Here is a 19,026-nt window from a genome sequence, read left to right as displayed (position 1 = left end):
CTCTAATCACATGGCAGCGATGCATCGTCTGAAACACATGAAGGAATGAACACAAGTGGTTTGGTTTTTTGCAGTAATGTTGAACCGCTGTCTACAAACCAATGGTTGACGTCACGGTGACGACAAGGACTTCTTATATACCGACAATAGTGCTAACCACCATGCTATCCATGAATAAAAAAGGAGCTCCAATGCTGGACCCTTGTAGGATAAATAGAAGCTAGTGAGTTGTGAAAGAGTCTGAGGTTATGTATAGTGGCTGGAATTTGTGACTGGCAAGCCAGAGGAGAGTCTGAAATGGAGGAGAGATGGAGGTAGGAAGAAATTAGTGGCGCCGCATTGTCACGGCTGCAGATTGTACTTTATGAAAATACCAATCTGTTTCCATGTTAAGAAATGCGTCATCGCCTGTATGCTGACAGGTATTTAGTGAGGTGACAATAAGCTCCTAAAACCTCAGTATAGCCAATAAATGGGCTCCACATAAATCCTCTTCTAGGAAAGCCGCAGCTGTGCTCACAGCCTAATTTACTGTAGGTGTGAAATCTAGAAGCAATCTTGCCGTGTCAGTCTGGCAACCGGGCGGCCATGCTCCTAAGTGTTGTGTAGTGAGCGCTACATTATTGTCCTCCATCACTAACACCGCTCTTTCACCGGGACTCAAGCTCAGCCATCCAACTAATGAACAAAGCCTGGAACATACACACAATCGACCGACCACCCACACGCAAACTCACACCTCTGCATAAATATAGATAAAACACACTCGATACCCCCATAGATACATGATCATAATGGTGCAGAGGAAAACCCACACCTACGAAAGCTGAACTGGATGGACTGGTATGAGTAAAACTCACAACCGTGTCTACTACTGAACATTTGAAAAAATAAACACTCACTTGCAGAAGTAGGATTCTCCTTTTGTTTTTTATTTGCATTATCATAGATTAGGTACAAATGACACAATCAATTACAAGGTAAATAGCTCAGACTCATTTTAAAGGTTTCAGGCGGACAGGGGGAGAAAACAAACATACACCATTTGCAAAATACAATATATTCTTTCTTTTACAGTCTATGAAGGTATCTACTGTAAGTCATTTATGTACAAGGACAGGGATGCTGAGATAATACATGAACAAGACAGGAGAGTTCGAGACCACGTTGCTGTATGGGTTGAGGGATAAGGCATTCCCGCACATCATTGATCCTGTGCTCTGTACGGCCAAAAAGATGGCAGCTCACCTCAACTCTCTCATTTCACAGCAAACAGGACACAGCGGAGAGTAATGACTAACGACAAAGAAGAAAGACGTTACACAAGCTTCATATAAAGCAAGAATTGTAAGAAATGCCAATTGAAAAAAAACAAACAACAACAAATCATACCAGACCAAATCATACCAGACCTATCTCTTAAAACCTTCCATTAAAGATCACATCTTTACATGAAACTTCATTATCTTCTGGCCATCCTAATCAATTAAATTAATTACAGAAAGGTGAGGACATCAGATAGAATGTAAACAAAGTAATACACCAAATACATTTGGCCAACTCCTTTCTCATGGTGCCTTTGGGGAACGACCAGAGAGGAGGAAACTGTGCTGAGGGAATAGCACAAAAGAAATCAACTGCTTTCCTGATCTGATGGGATTTAAAGGGTAAGAAGAGGAGCACACTGTCGATACGATGATGGATTGACTTGGCCCAGGCACTGAGGAAGGAGGAACAGGTAGAGTGAACGAGGGCGCACAAGAGAAGTCGAAGGAGGGACGGTTCAATAGGATGAGGCACAGGGGTCGTCCTTCAAACAAGCCAGCATCATCTATCCTTTTGCTCGTTAAACTAAATCCAATCAATCACCTGTTCATTGTTCCTTCACTCCCCGAAGATCACCCTTTGATAATGTCGATGCATATATTCCATAGCTCAATACATCAGTCATTAATAGGCACAGGGAGGTAAAGGTAAAGCACGCAGACACAGGAGGATGAAGTTGCAGTGTTATGGCTGTAAAGGTTATTGGCGTCAGTTAACAAAATGTGCTTAAAATTCTGTTTTACAGACCAGATGATGGACCTTTTGTTTTTGTTTTTCGCATTTACTTTTTTATTCACATTCATTCATTTGCGAGATATGCTGAAACACTAACATGGCTTAAATAAAATCTGAAGTAGGCTTGTTTGACAGGGGACTTAAAATACAGTAAGTGGAGTAAAGGTATGGCTGAGTACAGAGCTTAGATCAGAGCGAGGACGACGAAGAGTAAGAAGAACGTACAGTATATCTGCTCAAGTTGGGAAAGGCACACACGGGGAGAGTGAGAAATCTTTTTTTTTCATGCTCACACTGGCTGTGGCTTTTGGAAAACATGATTACGTTTGGAAAGCAGGTAGATAATCTATTAAAGGGATTGATCTATTCAGTCGGCACATACAGAGGTGCAAGATAGGCTCAGGCAAGGGCAAGACTGTTAAACTATATGTACAAGGAATATTTCTCTCTCACTTCTGTGGAATTCACCGTGGTGTGAAATCAAATGCTCCGTAAGTTGCAATGTTTTTCAGACACAATTCAGCCCAAGGGTAGAGAGGCAGGAAACTCTAGTACCGTGCATGATGTTTATCAAACTGACTGGAATTGTAAAGCGTACTGACACAATGTGCATTGGTATACTCATGGCAGCATGCTTTAAGTTATGTGGCCAACAGAGTGTACAGCAGGTGTGGCTTCAGGCAGGTCTCCGCCTGCACAGGGAGAAGCTGCCACGAAGGAGCCCTCCATGTGACTAAAGCTAGTGCAACGCTGCTGTTGTCGGGTTCTGGCGATCTCCAGGTTTGGCACATGCAAAAGGTTATATATATATATATATATATATATATATATATATATATATATATATATATATATATATATATATATGTATATATATATATATATATATATATATTATAGGAAACACGGTAGGAGAGAACAACTCTTAGATACACATGGAGAGGAAAAATGTACAAACATTTGAAAAGTTCCTATCTGTATCAGTCAGATATGAGGTGTGTAATGGGATATATCTTTTGAAACATTCCTGAATTTCTGAGCATAAGCTAGAGAAATAAAACCAACAACACCAACTGCCACAACAAACAAGCAAAAGCAAACAAACAGAAAGAGCAACTAACATCTTATAACGTGAAAACAGCACAACATGAAGATTATAACATAAACCACATTCATGAGACACTAAAGAGCGAGTGGTGCCACCGGTCTATGAGCAGTCACAACTCGCCACTGATCTGGAGTCAGTGTTCCACATCACCCGATAAAGGAAAAGGCTAAAGGAACCAGGGACCATAATGTACATGTATCAAGCTTCTAGAAAAGACCACTGATTAGGAACCAGAGAATACCTCTCAGGAAAGTCTTTTCAAAATATTAGTATCTATTAAGATTAACAAACTAATAAATGTCTACTCTGTGTTCTGTAGCAGTGTGTTTTTCTTTTTGGCAAAACCACTGTTGTTTCCCACACATAGAGTCATAATCTGCCTGAGCATTCGGACTTTGGTGCTTCATTACTGTTGCAGGATTGCATCATTGAAACTTGACTTGTGATCTGTAGTTACAGAATCCTGCAATTGCCTCTGAAAGAGTCTAGCTGGTCTTAGATCAGCACTCCTCAGTTACCGGACTGTGCTTTGTGTTGGCCACATTACAGTTAGCCAATCTAGAGCTTTGCTTAGTGACACTGCACCCTGAATATATCTTCTGAGAATCAAACATCCTGCTTCCATAGGCCTGACCTTTGACACCTCCCACTCTCCTGAAAAGCTGTCGTAACTCTCAGGGCTTTTATACTTTGTAGCATGCAGCCTTTAGCCGATCACGTGCATGAATGATGCCTACCAACAGCATGCAGATACAGAGGGACAGTCAACAGCCAGACACACATCCAATCAACACACAATGTGCAGTCAAAATCATTGATTATTAATAAAGAACATAAAGTGTTGATAAATCTGCCAAAACAAGTAGAACAGATACATTTCACAACTTGCTAAATCTGGACTCTATTAAAGACCTCCAGCTGTTACAAAGTTGATCTGTACTGGGTTACTTTCATAGTTGTTTCATTTTTCATTACACATACAAATATTGGTTTATATAATTAATGTAATAAAAGCACATTCAGGTGTTGGTATAAAAACTTGCTATACTCTTTTAAATAACTCATGATTATTTACAAAGGAGTTATGCGATGATAGTAGACACAATAACATATTTATCTGATCTAATGGAAAAATATGTATGAGATCACCAAAAAGGAGGGGAATTTAAACTAATCTATTTTTAAAGACATTGAAAGAAATTAAAACAGATGCAAACAAATGTTTGTACTGATGATTGTGCTGACACACTCCGAATGAAGGATGAGTTTGTTGTCAGGACAACAAAGCATTGTCAGAAGAAATGCTCCTATTGGTTTGCAACTTCTGTATCTAAGAAAACTAACAACTGTGTTTCATGTTCACGTGATACTGAATGCAATATAACATTGGATGGTTAATACACAATTATATTGTGGTATATTCTAAAAATTAAAAAAAAAAGTTTATCAAAACGTCTTTACTGCTTCTGTTGAGACATTTACGACCAATTGTAATTATGGGCATAGCATGGGACAGAGACAGTGGCTAAAACATGACAAACTGTAAACGGTATAGCTTTGATTTTCTTTCCTAAGGTAGATATAAGGATGTTGTGCCACTGCCCACATACTAACATGATTACTGTGTGTTCACATAGTGTCCACAAAATTATTGACAAGGGAAGTATACAATCTGCAGCTTAAGTAAGGGCTAGAAAATAGGTGAATTGTTACTTTTAAAAGCAGGTAGGGAGATAACAGTTACGCTAAGAATTGGAACCAACCCTGACACACTTTCATACCTACGTGTCTCACATGTTAGAATTCTTACAGGCTGCATATCATCTAATTAACTGTCTTTTAGTTGAATTGCTACTGGCTAGAATCGAATTGTACTAAAATAGAATTGTATAGCGTCACCATGAAATCAAAGGGGAGGAAAACTGTAAACATGATGCAGGAAACATTGATTCACAAGGTGCTGCTTCAATGCCTGCACCACCTGTCCTTCATATTTGGCCTTGTACCAGTGTTTTTCAGGTCATCACATAACATCTGCATTGTGATAATTATGGAAACAAACTGTGACCCACCAACTGGATCTGTCGATTATAATGTTTGTCCGTGGAGATAAGCATGAAACCCTTTTGCAGAATCAGTTAATCCATGCCTTAAATGGTATTGTAGCTGAATGCCCCTTTAACATTATCATTCTTATATCATATATATAGGCATAGATTAATATATTCTCTACATTTCATCATACGGTGGCGTAGATTAATAAAGCTTAAGACCGAGTGCCTTCAGTCATGTTAAACCTTCAATATAAATGGCAGCGGTAAGGACATCCTGCTCATCATTACACTGAAGAAAACTATTGTGATCTATATACTCTATAATGCCAAATATACTGTACAGAGCAAATATGCATGGCCTAGAATGCCGATTAGAAATAAAACCAATACATAAAGGTTCGTAGCGGGCCTAGATCAAGTTGTGGTCAGATGTCAGGTTGGCGGTTGCTTTAAGTTGGTGGCAGTGAGCAGGGAGGTTCTTCTGGGAGGTTTCCCCATCCTTCTCATAGGCTGATAGGGAGCACCGGGTTCACAAACTGTGGGTTGATGAAGGAGAACCCTGCGAACTCGGCCTGGTCAATGTTGGCGATAACCAGCTCATCTGGAGGTGTGAGCTGCGGCTGAGTGCGAGTGAAGAACTTGTCAAAGTTCTCTGCTCCTTTGCCGCACTGTAGAAAAGAGAGACAGACGGAGGAAAAGTTCAGACATACGGTATGTAAAACAATATAAAGGGTGCAACTGGCCGAAAAGGACAGAACAGGAAGAATGCACATGGAAATTCTGTGAAGGCAAAAGACATTTAGCAGAATCAGCAATTTTCATCGTTAAATAAAATCACTCTGGCCTGGGCCACTACACGATGTGCATGGACAATACAACAAGCGACAAATGAGTTCTCCCACATCGACCTGATGACTAATTCAATTGCATCCTCACCTAAACATGAAGAACACTTCACACCTGAGCCCCCCCCCCCCCCCCCCCCCCCCCCCCACACACACACACACACACACTTTGGCCACTGCTATATGCAGTAGGAGGTTAACAGCACCTGATCACATGCTCTACATCTCATTCACCTGAATCCCTTCTGAATTCCAACGCAGAAGCAAACAGCTGTGGAACAGCATTGCAGCAGCCGGTAAACAAGGTCCAGATTTGATTCTATGAGTCAATGCCTCCGCAACAAGGCTGGCTGTTTGCTCTGACCTCAAAACCCGATGAGATGGCGCTCCTTTATCTCTGCTCAGATGTGATACGGACGTACCTCAAAATCGACTTACGGAAGAATTAAAGGAGTCCTTGAACAGCATCAATGTGCAACCAGGTCGTCAACGGGTTAATCAGTTTGTTCATAAGTTGGAGGCAAGACGTCTGTATTTCAAATGGGGCAACTAGAGGTTACGGAAATTAAATCAAAGACATGGAGACGGATCTCATCATGTGGTGGAGGAGCACTTCAAATAATGTATCAGCAAAGGAAGGTCATTAGCATGCTAGGAGACTGGAGTGTGCATCTCATTTTGTAGATGTTGCAATATTCCTCATCTGCCAAAAATAAATAAGAAATCAGTTTAAAGGTGCCACACTCGTAAGCTCACGGTCGTCACTCTGCACTGCTCTCATACAGCGGTGAAGCACCCAGCCTCCGGTTCCCCCTCAGGTAAACACTGTTACACTGTTAGCACCGTTAGCTGTGAGCCGTCGGCTTAGCATTCGCCATGTTGAAAGCTGTTGAGAGGCGATAGAAATGCTCCCAATCTTGTATCAAGCACCTATAAATATCAATATCGAATGTGCCATTCCCAAGGAGTGAAGCTTTATTAGGGACGTGGCACCTTTCACACGGCACATAGGTGTTCCTCATTCTGGTGCCAGTTTTGTACCAGAAGAGGTGCGGTACATACTGTTTCTGTGACGATTAGGTAACGCATGGGCCATGTGAGATTACTGGGAATTGCATTGCATTTCTTATTTTCTCAATGCACAAACTATCAAATCCTGTTAAAAAAAACTACACCAATGTCTGCAATGTCGGCTTTATGTCTAATAACCATTTCCAACACTAGCTGTTTCATCTCCTTCCAAGCTGACGTCATTTGCGCTGCAGTTTATTTGCTTGCATTGATTCGGAGTCTGCCACACGAGGCTCTCGGTTCCTCTCAGGATTATCTGCTCAGGGGTTGACTTACCTACCATTCTTTTAAAGGAACAGTGTGTATGATTTACGTGTGGATATATTGGCAGAAATGGAACATATGATTAATTAGTATGTTTTATTTAGTGTATAATCACCTGAAAATAAGAAATGTTGTGTTTTCAATATCTTATAATGAGCCATTTATGTATACATATGTAGTCCTCCACCATGTTTCTAAAGTAACCCAGAAACAAACAAACCAAACACTGGCTCTAGACAGGGCCATTGGAGATTTTGCGTAGGCCACTGTAGTTCTCCTACACACTAGACCTTTAAAGAAACTAGATGAGGTCATGGCTGATGTCACCCACAACCACACCTATAATAGTACCGCACTTTATTCGTACTGTATGGCAACACATGTATGCAAGAACAGTCAACCTGGCCTTCTTGTGCACGTCTGTCCATCACTTTACACTTAACACATTTTGGATGCTGTAACACAGAGGCATCAACAAAAAAGGCCTACCGGTAATTTCATGTCATCTGGATGTGTTGTGCTCAATCAAGACTCTCCAACGAAAGGGCTACCACTGGCTGGCTAACCGACAAAGAGCATTAGAGAGGCGAGGTTCCTCTGTTGCTATTGTCATTGTGATTAGGGCACGGCAGAGAAAATAGATTACTTGGTCTCCTCTGACATATTCTCCTGTCGTTACTGGAGAAGAAACGAGACAACGTACAAGAAAAAGAGGGAGCGAGCAAGAAAGAGAGAGGCTGTACACAACCTTCAAATCTATCCTCATCAGTTATTCCTCCTACACACGCTTAACTAGGTGGATGCATGCGCGAGGGAAAGGATCATACACCCAAACACATACATTACGCTAAGACCCAGTGCACCACTTCAACATTCCCTTGGGAGCTGCTCTGTAGCTGGCTGGAAGAATAACCGACTCTGTGAAGCAAAATGTCACTGGGTAGGAAAGGAAGATGGCAACTATGGCACCTTTGGCACTGTTGACACACAAATAAACACTGGCGTATAACTCAAAGGGCTGTTGTGACTGCAAAGGCAAAATCAGAGTCTCGGGTACTATGAATAAACAGCATGAGGCATAGAAGAGTAAAATACTGAATAAGCAGCTTTTAGCTTTGTGACGGTTGCATAGCGCCCACTCTAGAAATATAAATGAGACTTGAAGGTTAATTAGTTTCCTATGTCAACCGTGACAGATTGTTGAATCTGAGATATCCTTCTTTTGTAAAATGTAATAATATCTTCTCAAAGTAGGTTAGATTATCAAATGGGAGGCTTATGTGTCGGATAAGACTGATGATGCAATATTCAAGTCTGTTCAACTTTTTCCTTGCAAGATAGATTTATCGCAATTTAGCCAAAGTGAAGCAATTGTAACTTTTCACTGCTATAAGTAAAACATCTACTGGCTTCTGCGTCATCATGTTTGGTTCTGAAGAGAGAAATCTCCAACATCGAAACATCTGTCTCTGAGAGTACACAGCAGCGGACGTACTGACTCACACAGTTTGGATCGAGTACAGGACCAGCATCCCCAGCGGGATTTACCCACACGGCTGTGCCACCAGAAACAGCCACTAGGAACATTTCACTGATCCACAGCTTGAGATGATTTTAGTGCGAAAAGAATAACTTTCTTTACAGATGCCATTAGACATCACAACTTTTTATTTATTTTCCAATCCGTTTTCATGGTTGCTATGACTTCACAACCAACTGTGACCTGCCTTTGACACTCTTCACTAACTTGAGACTAATTGGCCTTGTCCACTGCTGCCCTACATATACAGACAAGACATGTAAGTGTGTGCATGTTTGTGTTTTATATAAGCGTCTGTGTGTGTCTGTGTTACAGGACCTTGAATAGAGTAAGACTATTTTATAAGAGCTGCTCTCGTAAGATAACTGAAGTTAAAAAAAGATTAGCTCAACAAGAACAAAAGGAGAACAATTAGATTAGGAGCCATGGTTTTAACAATCTGCCCCCATGATTTCCAGAAACATGTCCTTTTGGAGAAGAGCAGAGCTGGTCTCACATCTCCTATATTGTGTGATTCAACCATCCCTTATGGGGTGAGACCAAAGCTATTATGCCATTATGATGCATCTTCCCGTACCCGGTGACATTGTGTCCTTCATGTGTCTTTAATCTCTCTCTCTCTTTGTCCACATGCAAGCCTCTGCACTCAAGCATATAAAGAAACACCCAGCTGCTAAGGAAGGCTAATGAGTGCCTACCTCCAATAAGAGGTGTTCTTCCTCCTACAGAATCTCAACTGCACATACAGAGGAGCGACTGTAGCTCAGTATTAAGCAGGGTCGTTCATCAATCAGAGGATCGGTGGTTCGATCCCCGGCTCCGCTAGCCCATGTTGATGTGTCCTTGGGTAAGACACTTAACCCCAAAAAATTGCTCCTGTACGGTGTGTTAGTTACTGCTGATGTGCAGGTGGAGCCGTAGCTTTGAGCATCAGTGTATGAATGGAAGCGCTTTGAGTGGTCGGAAGACTAAAAAAGTGATTTATAAGTACAGGTCCATTTACACACCCACTGTTACGTACGCCATACTTGAACACATTTTACAATTACAAACTGAGTGAGGATATGTAAACACACCTCAAAGCAATTACAAATTGGGCCTTTCACACATGAGCCCAAAATAATCCAAACTCTACCTCTGTTGAGGAATCAGATTCTAGGAAAATGTGACAGAAAATACAAACTGTCAATACTCCAATTTAGGAAATAATGAATACATAAACAAACTGTAAAGCGCTCCCTTTTATGTGCTGTAAGCTAAAGGAGGAAAGGCAGACACTCTCAGCTGTGTCTCTTCCTCTTATTTTCTGTATGTGTGTGTGTGTGTGTGTGTGTGTGTGTGTGTGTGTGTGTGTGTGTGTGTGTGTGTGTGTGTGTGTGTGTGTGTGTGCGTGAGTGATGCGTGTGTGTACATGTATCCCATCAGGCACGCGCATCCCTTGATTGGTGTTTTAAGACTTCTGTGCAGTGAGTACGTCATCCCACTCTTTCTTTCCCTGGCTCCCTCCCTTCATCGACTGCTCCCATCTCTATCAATCTGCATGTCTCTATTTGACCTACTTTTTCCATCCTTTTCTGCTGCCTTCCACCACAAAGACGTTCGGCCATCCACGAGAGGTCGTGGCCATCGAGTGCGTCGTACTCAAGTAATTAGTCTAATTTCATATCGACACTGCTCGCTGGACGTGGCTGGCATTTCACTATGTGCTTGTTTTGTTACCTGCATTATAGACAGCGGCACAGTGACAACTATGATTATAGATCAACAATAACTAGGCCTGCACTGACACTCATTCTAGCCCACACTGTCTTCCGCGCAGTCGGAAACTCTGGCCCTATAGATACAGGTGGTTTGAATGTCTCAGCTGGGTGCAGTCAGTGTGATTGCAATTCCACAGCTGTCACAGGCGGATGAAGTGAGATTGAGTGGGGATGGGAGAAAGGAAACGAGGAGGAGTGCATTAGAGTAGCTGGGTTAGACCCGGTGAGGGGTGAGAGCGGGGTGTATAAAGACATTTATTGGTAATGGACTCAGAAACAGCACCGTATTACATGGCATAGTGAGATCGGCATGATGGGTCGTTAGAGAGCCGGTCATGGTGGTAACACAGAGCGTTCAGCAATGTTTTCTTACTCTCTCTCCACCGCGCCCGTCGTTCAACGTTAGCTGCATCGAATAAAACCAGACCCATGCAAGCATGCGCTTTGCAAAAGGACATGCACGTTTGCATGCATCCACCCCCCTGCAACTTCAGCGTGGACACATAGACGAGCACAGAAGCCTTCTTTTCTCCCTGCGATATTGATGACTCCCCCCACAACCCACCCCACACACATATGCAGAAAATAGACGACGAGGCGTGCATGCAAGGGAATCTTCCTCCTCTGCTTTTCTCAATCTCTGTTAACCTTCACTTTCTTGAACCTTCCCACACACAAACCTTTACCCACACATATACACACAAAGCACACTCAGCATTTCCAGGACACTCAGCACGTCCACTCAGCGAGAGACTACATGGACAAAGAGGTCAGGATTCACCTTATTAGAGGAACTGGAGCCCTTGAGGGTTGAAACAGAAGAGAACTACAATATTTAAACTGACTGTAAAGGGGACACACAGGGACTCAGGCCAAGACCAGCACACACACACACGCACACACACACGCTTTGTTTTAAAGAAACATAGTCTAGATTAACTTTGCATTATTCTGTGCATGTATGTGTGTCTATATGTATATATGTGTGTATATGAAAGTGGATGATAAAAAAAACACGTAAAAAGCATGTGTGTGCTCTACATGATCATGTGGAATATCAAGGGATTTCAAAACTACTCCTTACTGTGCAGCAGAATGTGAGCTATACGAAATATGCATTCATAAAACATGTGTTACATTAATTATGAATTCAGATGCGAGGTTTTGAAATTACGTATGGCCCATATAACACATGCCATACGGAGCCTATGACTGCAGCTGTGTTTTGACTTTACAAAGTAGGGTCACGTCAAGGCAGTATTAAACTGCACATCGGTCTGACTTTTATTTATTTTTACGGCAGATTATATAACATTTTTACAAAAGCACAAAATGCTGACGCAGTCCTGGTTTTGCAGTCAGTGTTCAAACTCTGACTCGGAGTGGGTAGTGGACTCGTGGTCTTACTTCCCCCTTGTGTCTTACATTCTTTACATACAGCCACGGCGCTGTCAGCGAATTTGAATGGAAAAGTTACAAAGGACTGCAGTCAGGTTGCATCAGCTCTCTCGACACAATATGAATAATATCATGTATAATACAGTCGCCTTCATATGATGAGACCTACTGCAATAACATACTGTTGGTCTAGTAAATACGAGTGCCAAAGTCACCTGTGACTGGGAGATGTGTGATGCTTGTGTGATGCCGATGCAATAACGGTGGAATTATATTCTACTGTAGCCTCACAGAAGCCTCAGATAAACTACTGTAAACAACCAGTTATTGGTGCGTCCTGCCTCTTGACCCCATCACCCTGCACAGGATGATCCATTAAAGCATAGAAAATGGATGAATGGATGGTAATCATACATCAAAGGCAATGCTAAAGTCTAGCTAAATGTTTGTGTCTGTAATTACAGTGAATCAAATGTTGCTGAACCATTAAAGCAAAGATATGTTTCCCTGAAAGTGAGAGTATACAATACCGCGTCCTAATATCCAGCATCCACAATTAAACACAGCTAGAAGTCTTCTTTTTTCTGTCTCCCTCAGTGAATACTGTGAGCACTGAGTGACTAAGCTCTAACTAAATAAATAACAAATATGATTAATTTATCACCACAAATTACAAAAGAGATGTTTCCCCACTTACCTCTATGCAGATAACTAGGCCTGGTGAGTGATTCAAATTGCACTTTCACAGCTACAGAATTACGAAACTACAACCCTGAGACAAACCATATTTGCTCTTTTGTCTTCTTTTTCACTAGAAGTTTCACCCGTTATTACATTTTAAGTATATCTTCAAAGAATTATAAATGCAGACACATTTTTGCATGTTCTAGTTCAGTGGGTTCAAAAGGTCCATGCCTTGTACTGTATAGGACATTTGGGTTTAAAATATGCACTCTTAACATTGTTGCATAATCTCTCCTGAACTTTCCCACGACTTGTGTAAACTGTCAACTCCAACTGCCGACTGCCTAGACTATGTGGGCTCAACATTAAAGGTAATTAATGTTGAGCCCACAAGTCAGATAAAGAAAATGGTGTGTGTGTCTGAGTAAAATAAGAAAGAGAGAAAGATGAAGGGAGGGGACGGCCAGCAGTTTTCTCTTAATTTGATTTCACTGCAAGAAATGTTGTTCATTGAAAATTCAAGTTTCAAAATATTCCATGATATGCTTAAATATTCTGGACATATGACCATTTTATGTCAAGTTTGAGAATCTTAAAATAAGGATTTCCTGGAGTGATAAAGTGAGTTTTAAGTACACTAAAGGAGATTAGATGAAACGTTGATGAAAACCTTGAGGAAAGTGATCAGACTTATCATAAATTGTGGCAGGTGTAGATAGTGTGTGTGTGTGTGTGTGTGTGTGTGTGTGTGTGTGTGTGTGTGTGTGTGTGTGTGTGTGTGTGTGTGTGTAGTTCAGATTCAGACACAAGCTTTGTTAAGCCCTTAAAGTCAAACCAAGTCCATCCATTACAAACAAAGACAGGAAATATATTGGTGTAAATGTAATTTTAAGAAAATCATTGATATTCTAAAAAGTTGGTATTCATCACATTATAGAACTGGCAAATAACTTTGTCTGTATTGCTGCTTCTTGTACCATCTGTTTATTTCTATTTAGACATTGTTTAGTTACATAATGCACAAAGAATACCTAATGTTGCGCTCTATGTGCAAGATGTTGAAACTATATTATTAACTATATTCATCATGTGTGAATATACCTTCATACTGTGGTCAATACTTAGTGTCTTTAAACTTAAAAGATAATTCAATAGAATACGTTCAATAACCAAGAGGTTAAAAAAAACAACCTAACTGTACTTTAAAGACACTAACAAGAGACGTTTTGACTGATAACCTTCACACAAGGTTGATGTACTGCTCAGTCAAGAACACATAATCATAATCAAGAGGGGCAGTACATGTCTTGCTATAACAGATGTGTCTTGTAGAGATGAGCACATCTGAACTTGTTTGTTTAGATGCATACGGTTAAGAAACTTGTATTTGTTTACTTGTATTGTGTAGATGCATTCAACTCAATTGTACATATATTAGTCATTACTTCATCAATAGGAAATGGAAATTCTGTAGACATACAAGACCACTGTCAAGAAAAGCATTTAACAGTTAAAAATTTGAGTGCAGATTGTTGATTGCTTTATCGCACAAAGTGAGGATGTGGAATGGTACAAAACCAGAAGATTGTGCTGTTCTTCTAGCACAAGCAAAGTTTTCAGAGTTTCTAAAGAAAATCAGATGATGAGTAAAAAGCCAAAGAAAAACACAACCTCATTAGATCCAAAGAGAGAACAAATGCACCGGGACCAATGGCAATGAGGCAAAGGAATGACAAGGGTGTTCATTTGGTGAATGGTGCAAATGGAAAGTAGTCAGTCCATCCAAATGCAGTATACGTTATATTAATTTCCAGAAAATCTGGAGAAACATGTGAATTCTTAGTGTGTTTTTAACCACTAATGTTGTGTGAATATTAAGAGGTGGTGGTGCTAATTCTCCAGTCCAGGTCTATTAGTTGCAGAGAAGGACCAAGATGACAATGCAAAACAATGAATACAATGTGGTGGAAATATGTTTGTTTCGTGTATTCTTTTGAGGACATTTCCAGTCTCCTCTTTGGCCCACACAGATTCCAAAGGTTACCTTTCGTCTCTCCAATGGCTCCAAGGCTCATTGGATGTCACATGCTTCACACGACCTGATTTATTTGCGACATACCGGGGCCGTTTTTTTTTTAATGCGATTAATTTCTCATTCTTCAGAATTATGCTGCACTTTCCACCATGTGTATATATGAAAACCAACATTCCCTTTGTGAGAGGAACAGACAAGTGTAATGGTGGTCTTAATAAGTGGTCTTATATCAATGAAGGTTTAATTCACCGTAACCATTCCAAGCGGTATCACACTTAAATAAGACCTGCTGTAAAAGTGTATCCGCATAGTACTTACCACTTTGGGCTTGAAGGGCGGCTGTATCTCCCGGTTCTGGAGGCGTTCCCAGTCGATGCGTCTGAAGAAGGCGTGTTCCCTGATGTCCCTCTCACCCTCAGCACCACAGCCCAGACGCTTGGACGGGTGTTTGGTCATCAGCTGCTCACAGTGAGGAAGAAAATTAAAGGACAGGAAGTTAGAACAAATAAACATTAAGTTGACATTGAGTGGTGAGTCATCTTACGGGGTGGAATGCATGATTCACGTAGCTTTGCATAGGTTTCCACAACTTCAAAGAGAAGGTAGAAACAGCTTTCCTTCTTACTTCAATTGTGTAAGTAACTTTCTCTTTCAGTCAATAATACAATATTCAGATATTAAGAGAAAAACAATATCTCCAAAGTGGCCAGTGCATTAGGAAAAGCCTCCCTTTGTTTCCTCCCACTTGTTTGTTTATTTAGTGATGTGTTCTGTAATATGATTCCACCTCTTTTCTCAGTCAGTAAGTGACAGCTTAACAGATGGGTCTGAAAAAGAGTGATATAATCATATTGTGTCCTGCTGCCACTTCCAATTGCACCGCAGACAACACGAGAGCACAGTTTGCCCTTCGTTAAAAGCAAAACAAGACAATGAAAAAGAAAACATTGCAGACAACAAAACCTTACTAAATTATGTAGGAGCATACTGGTATAACTTAAACAAAATTATCCAAACAATGTGTCCAGAATTCCAAGTGATTTAAATGTTTGTTTGTCAAGCTTACTGCTGGAAAGCTTATTTTTTCTTGCATAAACAGAACACAAGTTGGTCTGGAGGAGGACACTATTTTAAATGCATTAAAGCAATCCTACTCATAATGGAACATAATCGCTGACTGGCTGCTTGTTTTTCCAGGGTGTATATGGATGCAAATTGACCAGTTCTACTATTTACATAAATATTCTCACATTAGCACTCCTGCCTCAGTGCAGTGATTTGTTCTGGCTGAATTTCAAAGTAAGAGAAGGAAACCTTTGGAGATGGATAGAGAGAATGGTGGCTTTCAGTATTGACAGAGCAAGGACAAAATGACTCGTTTATGCAAAATGTCGATTATGCACTGGACTCGGAAATTATGAAATGCTTTTGTTTGTCAAGCTAGTGCTTAAATAAGGCTGGTTCACATGCTCATGTGTAGCGTATGTTTTTTCAAATGACATGAGCATATACATGCATTCTCCGATACAGAAGCAATAATATAGAAATTATTTTTGTTTTATGATGACATATTTTGCTATTATAAAATAATGGTTTGACATTTTGGGAGATACGTATATTCATTTTCTTGCCTTCTAGTTTAGAAGATTGATACCGATCTCACGTACGTAAGGTAAATTAATACACACCAGACGATGCTCCACAGCCACTTTGCTAACATGGCTGCATTGTTTTAGTTTTTTAATCAATTTTGGGCAAAACTTTTCTCAAGAGCTGACTGGCAGCTGAGGAGCTCAACATCTCCTTCCTCTTTAGTAATTTTGTCAAATGCACAGAAGAAAATGTGGGTATCAACCTCATGCTTCAATCATTCCTGCAGCCTAGCTCTTCTATCATGTGTACAGTTCTGCTGTATTCATACAACAAACGAGACATCTATGTATTCAGATAACAGGTTGTATGACATGATACAATGTGGTGTTTTCAACCAATCTATTCCACTCTCTAAATCAAAATAAATTCCACTGTAATCAGTTATAGTTTTTTGGTAAACAGCCCAGCATTACTTTAGATATCAGGTTGCAAGAAGGAGTGTTGGTATGCAGAATGAGCATAAGGACAGAGGAGTGTGCAGTTACAGACAAATTAAGTGGAACAAATCTATTAAAAAAATCACTGCACTGCTAGGTTTTCTATTGTTTAAAGTTTTGAAGGAAATATAATTTAAGAGATGCGAAAACATTAAATGACATGCTAAAATGGCTAAATGGCGTAAACTTTTTTTTTTCAGTGTTGAAAATCTACTTGCAGGATTTTTGCAGGCCAGCTTTCCTGCAGCAAGCCCCTTGGACATACAGGCCGCGGGCTGGGCCACATCTGAACTAGCAGAGTGCATCCAGCTGGCAGAGTACATCAGACAGCTGTTGACGAGGAAGAAAAAGTCATTTGCAGCTTTCTGTCCGTTCACGCAACTCTCCATGGCTGTGAGAAAGCATCCCGCGGCCATTTAAACGACACACCTCACACACTGAAATGTCCTCGAAGCTGACTGACCGCTGGCCTGCCACCGTGTCAATCAAACGCTTGTTTTATTAAACTTGAAATAGTTAAGAGTCAAATGTGGCGTTGACCTTTCATGCAGAGCATTTGATCATTCTGTCTGTAGAAGTGCAAACTGTTGGCACTCAAACGGCGAGGGCTCCACCACGCCATAAACTGTCAGCGAAAGGCTTAGTTGCATGTGTTCACAAAGTGGGCACAGAACATCGGCGTTACCCTGTTGTTTCTGCTGAGAACATCAAGAGGATGAGAGTGGTGAAGTAAAAAAGAAAAGCAGATGGGATCTCTAATTCAGCAGGGAGTCTGGTCAGGTAAAACTGAGTGCTTCACTACATCAAGGCTTTCAAAACGCACACGCCGTCCTCCTTTAGAACCCATTCAGTTCATCTACTGGGGCAAACATGTGATCAAAGACACACCACAATAGATTCTTTGTTTACAATACAACAGGAAACGTTCTTACTTGCCACAGAGCTCCAGAGATTCATTCAATTAAATTAGTCAAAACCAAGGGTGAACTCTTCACTGATATTTACTGCTACGTCACAATCTACACTCAAAACACAATTTTGATGTGCGTCCATCTCACTCTTAATTCTCCTTCAGTAATTACAATAAACTGCAACAGCATTGGAATGGGCGACCTTTAGGTAGCATCCCATTACTTAGATGAATGTGTATCTACATCTGTGACCTATTTAAGATGTAATGAACTGTACAGTATATAGCCGAGATAAAAATAGAGCTATATGTCTGGATATTTGCACAACAAAACTCCACCACCATACTTATGTTTGCATACAACAGATTGTGTCCTTTTCATTACTCTTGTCATGCTGGTCTAGAATGATCCATGGCTGAACTGGCATCAGTCTTCTGTCTGTTATTTGTTCTTCTTCCCTCCCATCTCTCCCTTTCTCCCTCTTGTGTGTGTTAAGCTCTATGTATCCATTAAGAGGAAGTGCTGCAGTCATGCCAAACACGGGTTGAGACAGGGAGACCAGTGCGCACACACACGCACACACGCACACACACACACTACTGAGAAAATAAAGGAGGGAGAAAAGTATGGGAGAAGGAATTAGGGTGACAAAGAGAAACAAGTGGAGTTGAGGAAGGGACAAGGAGACAAAACGTGTTATTGCACAGCTCATTGAATTTGCACTGCTTCTGGACAGAAATAAAACTGCCACTTTCACTATTGAATTCTTGGCATGCACACGTATGTCTTTCTGTAACCCGTGGGAGTCTTTTTGGGCATTTAAAGAAAAGCCAGGTTTATTTACACATGCTTTGTTTTCTTAATTGCGTTGCTTCTGTTACCAACAGTCGTACCGCATCTTCACAGACTTCAAGCACTAGTACTAGTACTAGTAAGTGTCAGGAAGTGAACCAGCGTCTCTGCTGCTGCTAATATGAACCACATGAAGAATGTGTCTCAAGTCATTCTTGCTGTTTTATTGATCAAATAGTCCTCGGGCAAACCTCATGACGTTTCAGCTGACAAAATGCATCCATATTTTATATATACTGGCCCCCCCTTACTGCAAGATGACCATGTGTTGACATCTGAGTGTTCCTGCATTCTCAGGAGTACATACAAAGTGCCAGTGAAAGTCACACAAGCAGAGGTTAAAGTGCAGATAA

The 19,026-nt window shown here is 40.8% G+C and overlaps 1 protein-coding gene across 1 annotated transcript in view; it reads right to left on the bottom strand.

Moving 5' to 3' along the window:
* Positions 1–911: 911 nt before the first annotated feature.
* Positions 912–19,026, bottom strand: part of prkcaa (protein kinase C, alpha, a) — a 124,092-nt gene continuing 105,977 nt past the window's right edge. Inside the window, exons 16-17 of the mRNA XM_034537486.1 lie at positions 15,139–15,279; positions 912–5,891 (exon numbers count right to left, since the gene is read on the bottom strand). Of these exons, the coding sequence (XP_034393377.1) occupies positions 5,727–5,891; positions 15,139–15,279 (306 nt within the window). The 3' untranslated portion in view covers positions 912–5,726. The remainder of the gene's footprint in view (positions 5,892–15,138; positions 15,280–19,026) is intronic.

This window comes from Cyclopterus lumpus, chromosome 1 (genome assembly GCF_009769545.1).
Source record: "Cyclopterus lumpus isolate fCycLum1 chromosome 1, fCycLum1.pri, whole genome shotgun sequence".
Lineage (NCBI taxonomy): Eukaryota > Metazoa > Chordata > Actinopteri > Perciformes > Cyclopteridae > Cyclopterus > Cyclopterus lumpus.
Note: the sequence above shows the minus strand (reverse complement) of the source record. Positions and strands in the feature narration are given on the sequence as shown.